At 40.6% G+C, this 13,530-nt stretch overlaps 1 protein-coding gene and 1 pseudogene across 1 annotated transcript in view; both read left to right on the top strand.

The window, feature by feature from the left end:
- The window catches only part of BIN3 (bridging integrator 3), a 48,186-nt gene that overhangs the window by 12,746 nt on the left and 21,910 nt on the right, over window positions 1-13,530 (top strand). The window contains exon 2 of the mRNA XM_008587597.1: window positions 12,014-12,062. Within this exon, the coding sequence (XP_008585819.1) occupies window positions 12,014-12,062 (49 nt within the window). The remainder of the gene's footprint in view (window positions 1-12,013; window positions 12,063-13,530) is intronic.
- Window positions 5,083-8,884, top strand: LOC103603129 (annotated as a pseudogene).

The raw sequence follows: 13,530 nt of genomic DNA on the forward strand, positions 1-13,530 counted from the left end.
AAACTAACTCAAAATGTATCAGACATAAATGTAAGAGGTAACACTATAAACTCTTAGAAGAAAACAGGGACAAATCTTCATGACCTTGGACTTGGCAAAGGATTCTTAGGTATGACACCAAAAGTATGATCAACCAAAGAGAAAATAGATAAGTTGGACTTCATCAAAATTTAATCCTTTGTGCTTCAAAGGACACCATTAAGAAAGTGAAAAACCAACCCATGGATGAAAGAAAATATTTGCAAATTATATCTTATTAAGGACTTTTACCCAGAATATCCAAAGAACTCTTAAAACTAAACAGTTAAAAAGACTACCCAATTTTAGAGTAGGCAAAGGATTTGACCAAATGTTTTTCCAAAGACATACAAATGACCAAGAACACATAAAAAGATGCTCAACATCATTAGTCATTAGAGAAATGCAAATCAAAGCCACAATGAAATATTACCTCATACTCACTAGGATAGTTAAAGTCAAAAAGACAGTAACGAGGAGGTAGAGAAATCGGAGCCTCACACACTGTTGCTGGGAACGGGAAGTAGTGTGGCCATTTTCTAAAGCAGTCTAGTGGTTCCTCGAAATGTCAAACATAGTTACCATATGACCCAAAGATTTCACTCCTAGATATATGACCAAGAGAAATGAAAAATATCCACACAAATTTTGCACACAAATGTTCATAGCAGCATTATCCATTAATAGCCAAAAGAGAAAATAACCCAAATGTCCATCAGCTGATGAATGGATAAATAAAATGTGATATATCCATACACTGGAATCGTATTCAGTGATTTAAAAAAAAAAAAGGAAGTATTGTTACATGCTACAACATGTATGACCTTTGAAAACATTTTGTTAAGTGAAGGAAGCCGACACCAAAGGCCACATATTATATAATTCTGCTTACATGAAATGTCCCGAATAGGCAAATCCACAGAGACAGAAAGTAAGTGATGGTTGCTAGGTGGTGTAGGGAGGGGAGTTACTTGCTAATAGGTATGGATTTCTTTTTGGTGTGATGAAAATGTTCTGAAATTAAATAGTGGTAATGATTGCACAATTCTTGGGATGTACGAAAAACCACCAAATTGTATACTTTATTTTTTTTTTTTTTTTTTNCGGGCGCGACACTGAGGGTTGCGATCCCGTTACCGGTCAGTAAAAAAGACAAGAAGGGGGCCGGCCCGGTGGCGCACTGCTACAGTGCGCCGCTTGGGAGTGCGGTGGCGCTCCTGCCGAGGGTTCGGATCCCACATACAGACCGGTTCCCGTTCACTGGCTGAGCGAGGTGTGGGAGCAGCACCAAGGGTTTCGATCCCGTTGCCAGTCCTGGTCCGGTACGGGCGCGACACTGAGGGTTGCGATCCGTTGCTGGACACGAAGAAAAAAAAGACAAAAAAAGAAAAAAAAAAGACAAGAAGGAATAAAAATAAATAAATAAATAAACCACTAAAATTCTTACGGAAATGCAAGGAACACAGAATAGCTAAACAACCTTGACAAAGAAGAGCAGAGTTAAAGAACTCACACTTCCCATTCTTAAAGTTTACTACAAAACTTCAGTAATTAAGATAGTGTGGTACTGGCATACAGACAGACATGTAAATTAATGGAATAAAATTGAGAGTCCAGAAATAAACCCTTAAATTTATGGTCAGTTGATTTTTAACAAGGATGCCAGGACAGTTCAATGGGAAAAAAAGTCTTTTCAACAAACAGTAGCTGGAATAACTGGATAGTCACTTGGAAAGGAATGAAGTAGGGCCCCTACCTCACATCATCTATAAAAACTAACTCAAAATGTATCAGACATAAATGTAAGAGGTAACACTATAAACTCTTAGAAGAAAACAGGGACAAATCTTCATGACCTTGGACTTGGCAAAGGATTCTTAGGTATGACACCAAAAGTATGATCAACCAAAGAGAAAATAGATAAGTTGGACTTCATCAAAATTTAATCCTTTGTGCTTCAAAGGACACCATTAAGAAAGTGAAAAACCAACCCATGGATGAAAGAAAATATTTGCAAATTATATCTTATTAAGGACTTTTACCCAGAATATCCAAAGAACTCTTAAAACTAAACAGTTAAAAAGACTACCCAATTTTAGAGTAGGCAAAGGATTTGACCAAATGTTTTTCCAAAGACATACAAATGACCAAGAACACATAAAAAGATGCTCAACATCATTAGTCATTAGAGAAATGCAAATCAAAGCCACAATGAAATATTACCTCATACTCACTAGGATAGTTAAAGTCAAAAAGACAGTAACGAGGAGGTAGAGAAATCGGAGCCTCACACACTGTTGCTGGGAACGGGAAGTAGTGTGGCCATTTTCTAAAGCAGTCTAGTGGTTCCTCGAAATGTCAAACATAGTTACCATATGACCCAAAGATTTCACTCCTAGATATATGACCAAGAGAAATGAAAAATATCCACACAAATTTTGCACACAAATGTTCATAGCAGCATTATCCATTAATAGCCAAAAGAGAAAATAACCCAAATGTCCATCAGCTGATGAATGGATAAATAAAATGTGATATATCCATACACTGGAATCGTATTCAGTGATTTAAAAAAAAAAAAGGAAGTATTGTTACATGCTACAACATGTATGACCTTTGAAAACATTTTGTTAAGTGAAGGAAGCCGACACCAAAGGCCACATATTATATAATTCTGCTTACATGAAATGTCCCGAATAGGCAAATCCACAGAGACAGAAAGTAAGTGATGGTTGCTAGGTGGTGTAGGGAGGGGAGTTACTTGCTAATAGGTATGGATTTCTTTTTGGTGTGATGAAAATGTTCTGAAATTAAATAGTGGTAATGATTGCACAATTCTTGGGATGTACGAAAAACCACCAAATTGTATACTTTATTTTTTTTTTTTTATTTTTTTTAAAGATGACCAGTAAGGGGATCTTAACCTTTGACTTGGTGTTGTCTGCACCACTCTCTCCCAAGTGAGCTAACTGGCCATCCCTACACAGGGATCCAAACCCATGGCCTTGGTGTTATCAGCACCACACTCTCCCAAGTGAGCCACGGGCTGGCCCCCAAATTGTATACTTTAAAAGGATGAATGTTATGACATGTGAATTATCTCAATAAAGCTGTTATTTAAAAACAAATTAGATTCTGAGTAAAAATGACAGGTTGAATATATACATGTAATTTATCTCCTTCACAAATCCCACACAAAAAAAAAGCACAATAAAGTGATTTTTTAAAGTCATAAGTCCACAAGTTCAGGGAGAATAGAAGAAACATCAACAAGAAAATTTGGGTTTTGGAATGCAGTCACATGAGGTAATTAATTTAGCAGTTCCAAGGAAGCCAGATCCTAAAGTGGCACTTGGGAAAACCAAGAGCTATCCCACCTTATGGCGAATAGAAGAAACATCAACAAGAAAATTTGGGTTTTGGAATGCAGTCACATGAGGTAATTAACTTAGCAGTTCCAAGGAAGCCAGATCCTAAAGTGGCACTTGGGAAAACCAAGAGCTATCCCACCTTATGGTGCACAGTCCTCAAAGGTTTGGGAGTTGGTGGCACTAAGTACCTCTAGAAATGGGTGAATCCAAGCGCTGAGATCAGGAGGATTGATTGAAAGCTGTTTATGAATAAGTTTAGAGTCTTAACATCTCATGCCCAACTCCATTTCGCTGGGACACCATCCCTACCCCACCCTAGCAGAAGAATGAAGGGTCCTCCACTCCTGTGTCTACCCCCAGAGAGTTCTATACTAGGTGACACAAAAGTGAATTTACTGTGTTGAAACTTACAAAGCTTAAGCTTCAGGGCCCTTGACTTGCATGGACCTTGTCCAAGGCCCTGGAAGGAACCCTAGCCACATGTTCACATGGATGCTGTTTTTGTAAACTGAAAACAAAATATTTATACTGCAATTAGTTAAGAAAACCTCTGTCTTCAATTCCTACTTTTTCTTCTTCATACTATCCTCATGGCAGGCAGCTTAGGAGTAGCCTAGGCATTTTTTGGAATGGAACTAGGGAGTTGAGTTGGGAGTATACTGTTTTAACTACAATTTGTAAAGACATTTTTGGAAAATTTTAATAAAACAAATGTGAAAGTACAGAAAGTAATGAGTTGGAAATATACGAAGGGGACCTTTTTTGGTTATCTTTAAATTTATTTTAAAACTAAGGGGAACACTAGATAAAAAATAATGGAAGACAAAAGTGATAAAGGTGAGCAATTAAACCAATAGAAGTAATTCTGAAATCAGGCTAAGTATAACAAAACATTTTCAATTTGTACCAAAAATATTAATAAGAGAATGAGATCAGTTTTAAATAGTAGTGATGACTGTTTGATAATCCAGTTAATGAAGAGGAGCAAACCATATAAACACATTGATAAAACATTTACAATTCTGGTGGATTTAACATGAAAGACAGGGAAGGTAGAATTGATGATATGCGCTCCTGCAAGGACATCAGTGACAAACTGGTTATTGTCATTAATTCAGTAAGCATGTAAGATTAGTCACTGTACAGGAAATCTTGAAATGTGCCCTGAAATCTTACAGTTTATTTGTGAAAGAAACATGAGATTTTCCTAAATTTTACAACAATCCTAAAATTTATATTTATATATTACCAGTAAGCTGAACAAAAGGTTTTCTAAACTGTCAGTAGTAGAAAACAAATTTCAGTTAACCATACTAGAGGAAAGACTGAATTATCTTCTTTTCACTCTAAGAAAATGATGCCACCAACTCTGTGTCACATGAAGAGGCAATCAAAGACTATGCAGCCAAAAAATGCAGGGAAAAAAAGATAGAGGTATGTCAGACAGATGATTAATAAAAATATTAGGTTACTCTTGATTTTCTGATGTTTGTGTTATTTGTCAGCTTTTAAAACTTGTCATTCGTTATGCTCTTTTCTTTGTCTCAGTAAATATTCACTTTCATACTTGTTTCTATGTTTGTAATTTTGTATTTTTCTTTAAAGTGGCATGTAAAATTGTATAAGCTTTAGGCCCACAAAACCCAGCCCCACCTCTGAGAAGGCATCAAGCACATTTGAGGGTGGGACCGCCATGGTGAAAGTCAGGAAGATGAAGCAAATGTATGCACACTAGTGGCAAGACGCACCCCTTCCCTGCCCGCAACACACACACACACACACTCACACACACACCCTCTTCCGCTCATTGAGCGAGTTGGGCCTTTACTCCCAAGACAGGAGATTGGAAGAATCTTCTCTAGGGTATTTTACCTGCCCAGGAGAATAGACTAAAAAGATACTGACATCCGGAAGTTCCCCACAGACAGCTCAGCCAGATCACCAAAACACTGTAAACAAACATTATCCATGTGCTCAGAGCTTCCAGTCAGCTTTTTTTTGTCCCCCGCCCCCAATCATATAGAAGGGTACTTCAAAAGGTTTGTGGAAAAATTGAATTACTAGATAGTGTGAATCTTTCCATGAACTTTTTGAAGACCCTTCACATGTGAGCTGGCAACCAAGAATCACCACATACCCAAGGAAAGCATTTATGATAGTCCCCCCTTATCCATAGGGGTATATGTTCCAGCACCCCCTGATGGATTCCTCAAATTGCAGCTAATACCATATATACTATGTTTTTTTCTATACATACATACCTATGATGAAATTTAATTTATAAATTAGGTACAATAAGAGATTAACAACAATAGTTAATAATAAAATAGGACAATTATAACAATATACCATAACAGCCCACCTCCCTTTCTGCCTCCACTGCCACCGTGGCACCCATGAAACAGCTTGTGATGAAGGGGTTCAAAGAAAAGAAACAGGTTCTAAAGTTCAACCTTGACGGCACCCACCCTGTAGAAGATGGAGTCACGGATGCTGCCAACTTTGAGCAGCTTCTCCAAGAGAGAATCAGAGTGAATGGAAAAGCTTGGATCTCGGTGGAGGGGTTGTGACCGTTGAAAGGAGCAAGAGCAAGACCCCTGTAACTTCTCAGGTGCCTTTTTCTAAAAGGTATTTGGAATATCTCACCAAAAAATATTTGAAAAATAATCTATGTGATTATTGCATGGAGTTGCTAACTAACAGCAAGGAGAGTTACAAATTACATTACTTCCAAATTAACCAGGACAAAAAAGAGGAGGAAGATGAGGACTTAAACTCATTTATCTGGAATATTTTGTATGAATTCTTTAGTAAAACTTGGGAACCAAAAAGAATAATAGTAATAATAATAATAATACAAGAATATACTGTAAATAAAAGTTATGTGAATTTTGTCATTGTCTCTCTCTTTCTAAAACAAAACAACTCTTTAGAAGTATTAGAAGTCAAAATTGAGAAAATGTTGAAAAACAGAGAAGTTAGAGGACCAGCCAAGGATGGTCAGCACCAAAAGTTATAACAATTTCAGAAACAGAGAAAATGGAGGATAAGAAATCAACATCAACAAAGTTTTTTGTTTTTTTGTTTTTTAATCCTAGAACTAAATATTATAAATTGCCAAATTGGAACAGTCCTGTGAGTGCCCAGCACAATGGATGAACAACAGATGCACAAGGTGCATTGTTGGGAAATGTTACAACAGTGGGATAAACATATGATCCTGCGAGCTTGCATAAAGAAAGTAAAAAACAGGTCACATACAAAGGATAGGAATCAGAGTAGCTTCAGACTTGACAACAGCAGGGCTGGGAAGTTAGAAGACAGTGAAGCATTGCCTTTGAAATACTCAAAGAAATGATATGCAGCCTATAATTCTAAAAATCATTTCCCACATGCTATTTTCCTATCAAACTAAGGTGTAAACCAAAGAAGAGGAAAAACAGTGGTTAGGGTATTATTGACAGGAGGTCAGAGGAATCCCAGTGAAGATGGGAGGGGAGAGCCGAGCTGCACACCAGGGTGGAGGGCAGCCACTCCAGTCTGGAGCAGGGCAAAGGCACCAGTGTTCTGCTGCAAGAATAAAGGTGAGAGAATACCTGATATGCGAATGAATGTAACTACAGTCTTCTGCAGGTTTGACTGTGGCTCAACAACCTGCTGGCTGCCACAAACAGGGTGGAAAACAAATCACAATATCCTTGGAAGCGTCTAGTTAATATTGATCTAACCAAGTTCTAATACAACTACATTGACAAGAAGGGAGTTGCAGGTGTACCTTTGTGTTGTAAGGGTAGGCACCTGAAAGTGTGTTGTTTGTTTAGTTAAATCTTCCCCTTTCAAAGCTGGTGCCGAAAAACCTAAAATCAAGAGGGAGCACTATAAGCATATTTCATGAGCGATGCAAAGAAAACTACAAAAAACCCAGCTGAGTCAAAAGGGGTTGTCTCAGGCAATTGAGATTAGGGGGGCCTAGGGACAAATGTTTTACTTATCAAATCTTGTTGCCTTATTAAACTATGCACATGTATAACTTTAATAAAAGTCAAATTTAGATTAATAAAAGGAAGTCATAAACGTAATAAAGTGAATGTAGGTGAATAGTTATAAGTTGTTGGGGTAGAGGGAGCAGGTCTTTCTCAGTAGGACACCAAAAGAATAAATTACAAAAGAAAAGATAGATCGGGCAGGCCCGGTGGCACACTGCTACAGTGCGCTGCTTGGGAGCGCGGTTGCGATCCCATTACCAGTCAGTGAAAAAGACAAAAAGGGAAAAAAAAATATATATATATATATATATAAAATTAACACCAGAACATAACCTCGGTCATCTTTTATTTATTTATTTATTTTTAAATTTTATTTTTTTTAAAAGATGACCGGTAAGGGGATCCTAACCCTTGACTTGGTGTTGTCAGCCCCACGCTCTCCCAAGTGAGCTAACCAGCCATCCTTATATAGGAATCCGAACCTGTGGCCTTGGTGTTATCAGCACCACACTCTCCCAAATGAGCCATGGGCTGGCTCCTCAGTCATCTTTTAGATACGAGATCATGAATGGGTTTTCTTTCTTCTTCTTTTCCCTTTTCTTTCTCTTTCTCTCTTATGCTTTCCTGTATTTCTCAAGTTTTCTCTGATGACTGTGTTTTACTTTTATAATCTTTAAAAGTTATTTTTTCTGATGAGCACATTTTGCTTTTTACAGAGATAAACTGTAATTAACTGTAAAAGGCAGAATATTTTAAAATGCCAAATAAGCCTTAGACATTTAGAAGAAAGTAAATGAGATTTTAGACCTGAGAACAGCCTTGATTAAGCCAGGAGGAGGGAAAGCATTCCATAGGGGTTCGGTGGCCATGTGTTCCAGTTGACCTAGGTAGTCCAAGTGGTCCTGGTGACATGCATTCAAAAATGTCCCAGTTTGGGACAGGAAATTATAAGGAGTCTAGATTTGGGGGATTAATGAACAGCCACTTGGCTGAATTAGGGTAGTTACCTTGGGTGAGTAGGAAAGAAAACTAAAAGGAAGATTGAGATCATATTCTAGAGGCATGTTGAATATTAATACAAGTTCTTCCACTGATTCTAAGACTGGGGCGGGAAATGTACACGATGAGTCTGGAGAATTTTGTAGTGCCAGAAAGTCAGGAAGTGCTAAGCGACACACACACACACACACACACACACACACACACACAGACATACATTAATGTGGATGTGTCAGAAGGATACAAGAGCTAACTGAAAGAGCTGCCAATGGCCAAAGCTGGAACAGTTTGAGCATCAAAATGAAGTGGTGTTGGATTATAACTCAAAGTATAAAATATTAAATATCCACAAGTCCACACTGATATAAATGATTGAATAAATAATTAGGGCTCTGTATGGTGGCTTCCTCCCAAAGAGTACAGGGGGAAAAGGGGGATGGGGAGAAATCCACCAAGCACTACCCCAGCCTGGTGAGCATGGTTCACATCGGCAAGGACAAGTCCTGTTGATAGTGTGTCCCCTTGATACAACATGATGAAGATGGCTCTTCAGCTCTATGATATTTCCTCCCAAAAACCCATAACTCCAGTCCAGTCAGGGGAAAAACATCAGAGAAATCCCGACTGAGGGGCATTCCACAGTATACCTGATCAGCACTCCTTAAAACTGTTAAGGTCATCGAAAACAAGGAAAGTGTGAGAACTAACACGGCCAAGAGGAGCCTAAAGGGATATAACGACTAAACTTTTGGTAACCTGGGTGGGATCCTGGAATGGAAAAGGGATATTAAGTAAAAACTAAAGAAATCTAAATAAGGTATAGACTTTAATATACTAATATTTGTTCATTAATTGTGACAAATGCACCATACTAATATAAGATGTTAATAAAAGGAAAAACTGGGCAGGGGGTGGGGGGCATGGGAATTAGGTATATTCTTTACAATTTTTCTGTGAACCTAAAACTTTTAAAATAAAAGGTTTTTTGTTTTTTTTTTTAAGGTGTCCTAGCAGGTAGATTATAGCTTTGGAGCAGGTGAGCTGAAAAGTAATGAGGATAGTATGGTAAAGTTATGTATGCTCATCAGTAGTTGTGGCGGAAATACAGAGAGAGACCCAGTTCAGTGTACAAAGTGCACATAACCTCTCATTTGTGCTGAAGCTCCCAGGTCAGCACCAACGCTCTTCCCTTTCATTTCCAGTCTCTTAAAGAATGAGGAGCCCCTTCTAATTCTATAGTACTTAAGACTAATGTGTATAACAAATTCATATGAAAAGAATATTGACCTCTGAGTAGTAGAAAACTGGGCAAGAAGGCAGGAGCCTTGATTATCTCCTCCTGGTCCTCTTGTGACCCTGGGCTAGTCATTGAACCTATCCAGATCTGCTTCCTCATCTACAAAATGAGAGGGTAGAACTGGAAAGAAAAATTTCTATGGTAACTTACAGTCTAAAAATACTATGATTCTAAATCAAGATTTAGAGAGAGGCTGTGGCACCACAAATAATGGAATCTAAGTTCCTAATTTCTTGGTCCTTAGTCTATAGTACTCGACTCCAAGATGGGGTCATTTTGAAGACCACTCCAAGAATTATTTAGAATTTTTATCCTACTCCCCATATTCTTGAAATGGAGATTAAGTTTAGAATTCCAGTTTTAGATTAGCCAAAGGCATCATCTATTCCAACTCCTTTGTCTCATAGTGTAAGAAACTGGGCTCCAGAGAGATTGTGATTTGTTTAAATCACAAAAGTGGTCAGAGGCAGAAAACACATTTTCTGATTCCTGGTCTAGAGCTTTTTACACTTCAGCATGCTTCCTACAGAACACAAGCAATCTTTTTGCAGTGCCACCAAGACCTCATTTACACTGTCTCCAAAATGGTCCTTGAGGGCAATTGTTCACCGTCTAAAACCATTGTGTCCATCAACTCTAATCCCTGATCATGGGAAAAGTAATGGGGACTTGGAGAGGGAATTCATCTTCCCTTGCACCTTTCCTCTTTAGGTCTGAAAAAGGGGAAATAGCAATTTCATTTTTCTTCTCTTTTTCTGTTCCATAGATTACCTTTTTCCTCCTGGTAATTATGTAGCCACAGATGATTTGTTTACTGAAGCCACGTGAATCAGCCAACCCCCAAAGGGTTAACACTCCCAAATTATGGGGCTGGGTTAACAATAAACAGGATGTCCTCCAGAAATTAAATTTAAACCACTGTGACTCAGGCTGGCCCAGCCCCTCAACCAGATCTGTCTAGGGTTATTATCGGTGGTTAATTATACTGTTGGGTTTAGCAACAGTGTTGGTCAGTTTGGGCCAAATAAAAGCAGAGTCCTCCAGAAATTAAATTTAAACCACTGTGACTCAGGCTGGCCCAGCCCCTCAACCAGATCGTTGTCTAGGGTTATTATCGGTGGTTAATTATACTGTTGGGTTTAGCAACAGTGTTGGTCAGTTTGGGCCAAATAAAAGCAGACCCAGGGAAAGGGGGTGTGGCATGAAGGGTAGGACCTGGGCCTGGTGGAGTGGGTGGGTGCAGCCCTGGGAGCAGAGGCATGAACGAAGAGCCTCCATCCATTCCTGAGGGCTGGAAGGTAGTGGAGAGTGGCCAGTGTATAGCCCCTTTCCTGAGCTGATCCCGGGCTCTGGCCTCACTTCCTACCTGGGAGGGCGAAACCTACCATCTCCATAGCTGTTGGGATATACTGTTTGCTTTCTACCCTGGCCGCAGTTCTTGTCTGCTGAGAATTCTAGAATCACAGAATGTTCAGTGCCCTGAGGAAGCTTCTACATTATCTAATTTAATCCTCTCATTTTACAGAGTAGGAAAGTAAGTCCCAGTGCAGTAGTTCCCTGCCAAAGGGCAGCCTGTTCACTGAAGGTGGAGGCCAGGCTAGTGCTCAAGTTTAGACTTCTAGATCCCTGATCTTCCTTCTGTTGAGCTAAGTCATTTTCCATTTTCAAGTGCAGAATCTGAGGTGCAGAGCTCCATAAGAAGTCAAGGAAGACTTGGGCTGGATTTCAGACTCTTCTCCAAGTTAGCCACATTTAGATTTTGTCAGTTTCCCCAGGAAAATAATCCAACCTGGCCAGTCATTAATGCCCCTAAAATTTGTCATCTCTCCCCAACCTCCCAAGAAGCTCTGCAGATCCACAGTTTGTTCCTCTATAGAGAAGTAGTGAAGCACTAATATGAGGTGATTTTTGTGACATTTTCTTTCAGGCATGTTTTCATGGATGCTACTAGCTCTTACAGTAAGCCCATAATTCCTGACCTTGCAGCTCCTCAAGAAACAAGGTTTACAGTGACTGTTATTCGTACAGTGCCTCCCCTTTCCTCCCCTCACCTTTCCAATATATTTAAATGACAGACTATTAGTAGGAAGGGTGCTCTGGGGCAGAGAGGGGGGCCCAAGAGCTGCATCAGACACCATCGTTGGGAGGATCACTCCTACAACCAAGCCAGGATGGGTGCTGATGGCCCTGCACCCACCAGGGCACAGGGTATGAGTACCAAGTAGCAAGCCACTGCCCCTCTATCACCTCCTGGGGGAAATGTGGCCTATGTTGTATCAATTCTTTGAGCCACATCCTTCCCCATCTCTCACAATACCCCTCTTTGTCTCTTTCTCTTGTAGGATTCCTTTCAAGATTGGGCAGCCCAAGAAACAGATTGTTCCCAAAACAGTGAGTAACCTGATTCTTTTACTCTGAGAGTCAGTCCTGATCATGTGGCCTTTGCATCGAACCAGAACTTTGACTCAACACATCCTGGGGCTGGGAAGACAGCAACCTGGGCCTTATTCCCAGTATGGAGATGCAGAGCCTCAATGCAGACTGGGGCTTGCGGGGGCCTCCTGTCCTGAGACATTTCCCCCATTCGTGTTGACCTGGGCTCTTCCCCATCCTTGGGCAAGTGGGAGAGGAAGGTGGAGAGGAAAGCCACTGTTTCTGAACAGCCCACCTCCAGGAAACAGGCATGGTGCACTTGTCCTAAGAGGGGTCCTGAAACCCAGACTCCCGCCAAAGACATGGCCCAGGTCCCTTTCACTCCACTGTCATATGTATTCTTGGCCGTGATCCAGAGTCACTGAGTGAGAGGGGATGACTGCCTTCTACCCCCCTTTTCAGCCCACAGTTTTTAATCCCTGTTTCATCTCCAGAATGGGAGAGGAAAAGAACCATAGATTCTTAGAAAGTTAGAGCTGGAAGCCCACAGAGATCATCTTGTCCAGCCTCCTGATTTCCCACTGGGGAATGCAAGGCCCATGGAGTAGCACTGACTTTCTAAGGTTATGAAAACCCACACTGGTGAACTGGAATTGGAACTTGGGTTTGAGCTTCTGATAAATACTCTCCCTTGCTTTATGCTGCCTCAGGCTGTGACGATCTCCTAAGGTTTTGGAATTCCAGTGCAGAAGGGCCTCTTCAGCCCCCTCCCCCACAAATCTGAATGAATCTCTTGGTTCTAATATGGGAGAACCAAGGCCTGTAACAATAGGGTCTCCCTCATGTGACAGCTCCAGAAAGTCTAGCAGTGGCCATGTAGTAAAGGCCCTTGTCTCTACCATCCCAGCCCCTGACAGTTTTCCTGGTCTAATTAACTTGGCTCAGCTCTTAGAACTACAGGAAAGATACTGCTTCAGTTGACGGGAAGTTCAGCACACAACTGACCAATGGCTGCATCTTTGGGAGGTCCAAAGTTAGGTCACTTGAAATGGGCGCTAGTTTAAAGAGCCCTCCCCTGCTCCACGCAAAGGCAGGTCACTGACAGACTCAGCATTCACCTCCCATGCAGAGGCTGGCCATCTGTGGAGGCACTCAGCTGAAGCTCGAAGAATCTGGGCGCGCAAATGTCGGGCTGCAGCCGGCTGCAGGAAGTGGGAAGGTGCAGCGTTGAGTCTCCAGAGTTTAATCCACAGCAGATCTGAAAGGAAAGTAGTTTTGAGAAGGCTCTTTTATTCCCAGTGCTCACTACAAACAAACAAACAAACAAAAAACCCTCCCAACACCCCAACCTTTATCAAAACGGCCTTTGTTCTGCACTGAAAAGTATGGGCTAGAGTGCAGTCTCCAGCTCTTCTGCCAGAGTTCGTTGACGGAAAGGTGTTGGGGTCCTTTAGTCTGAGGAGTGGCACGGCCCTCCAGAAGCAGG

Source organism: Galeopterus variegatus, unplaced genomic scaffold (assembly GCF_000696425.1).
Source record: "Galeopterus variegatus unplaced genomic scaffold, G_variegatus-3.0.2 Scaffold4463, whole genome shotgun sequence".
Classification (NCBI taxonomy): domain Eukaryota; kingdom Metazoa; phylum Chordata; class Mammalia; order Dermoptera; family Cynocephalidae; genus Galeopterus; species Galeopterus variegatus.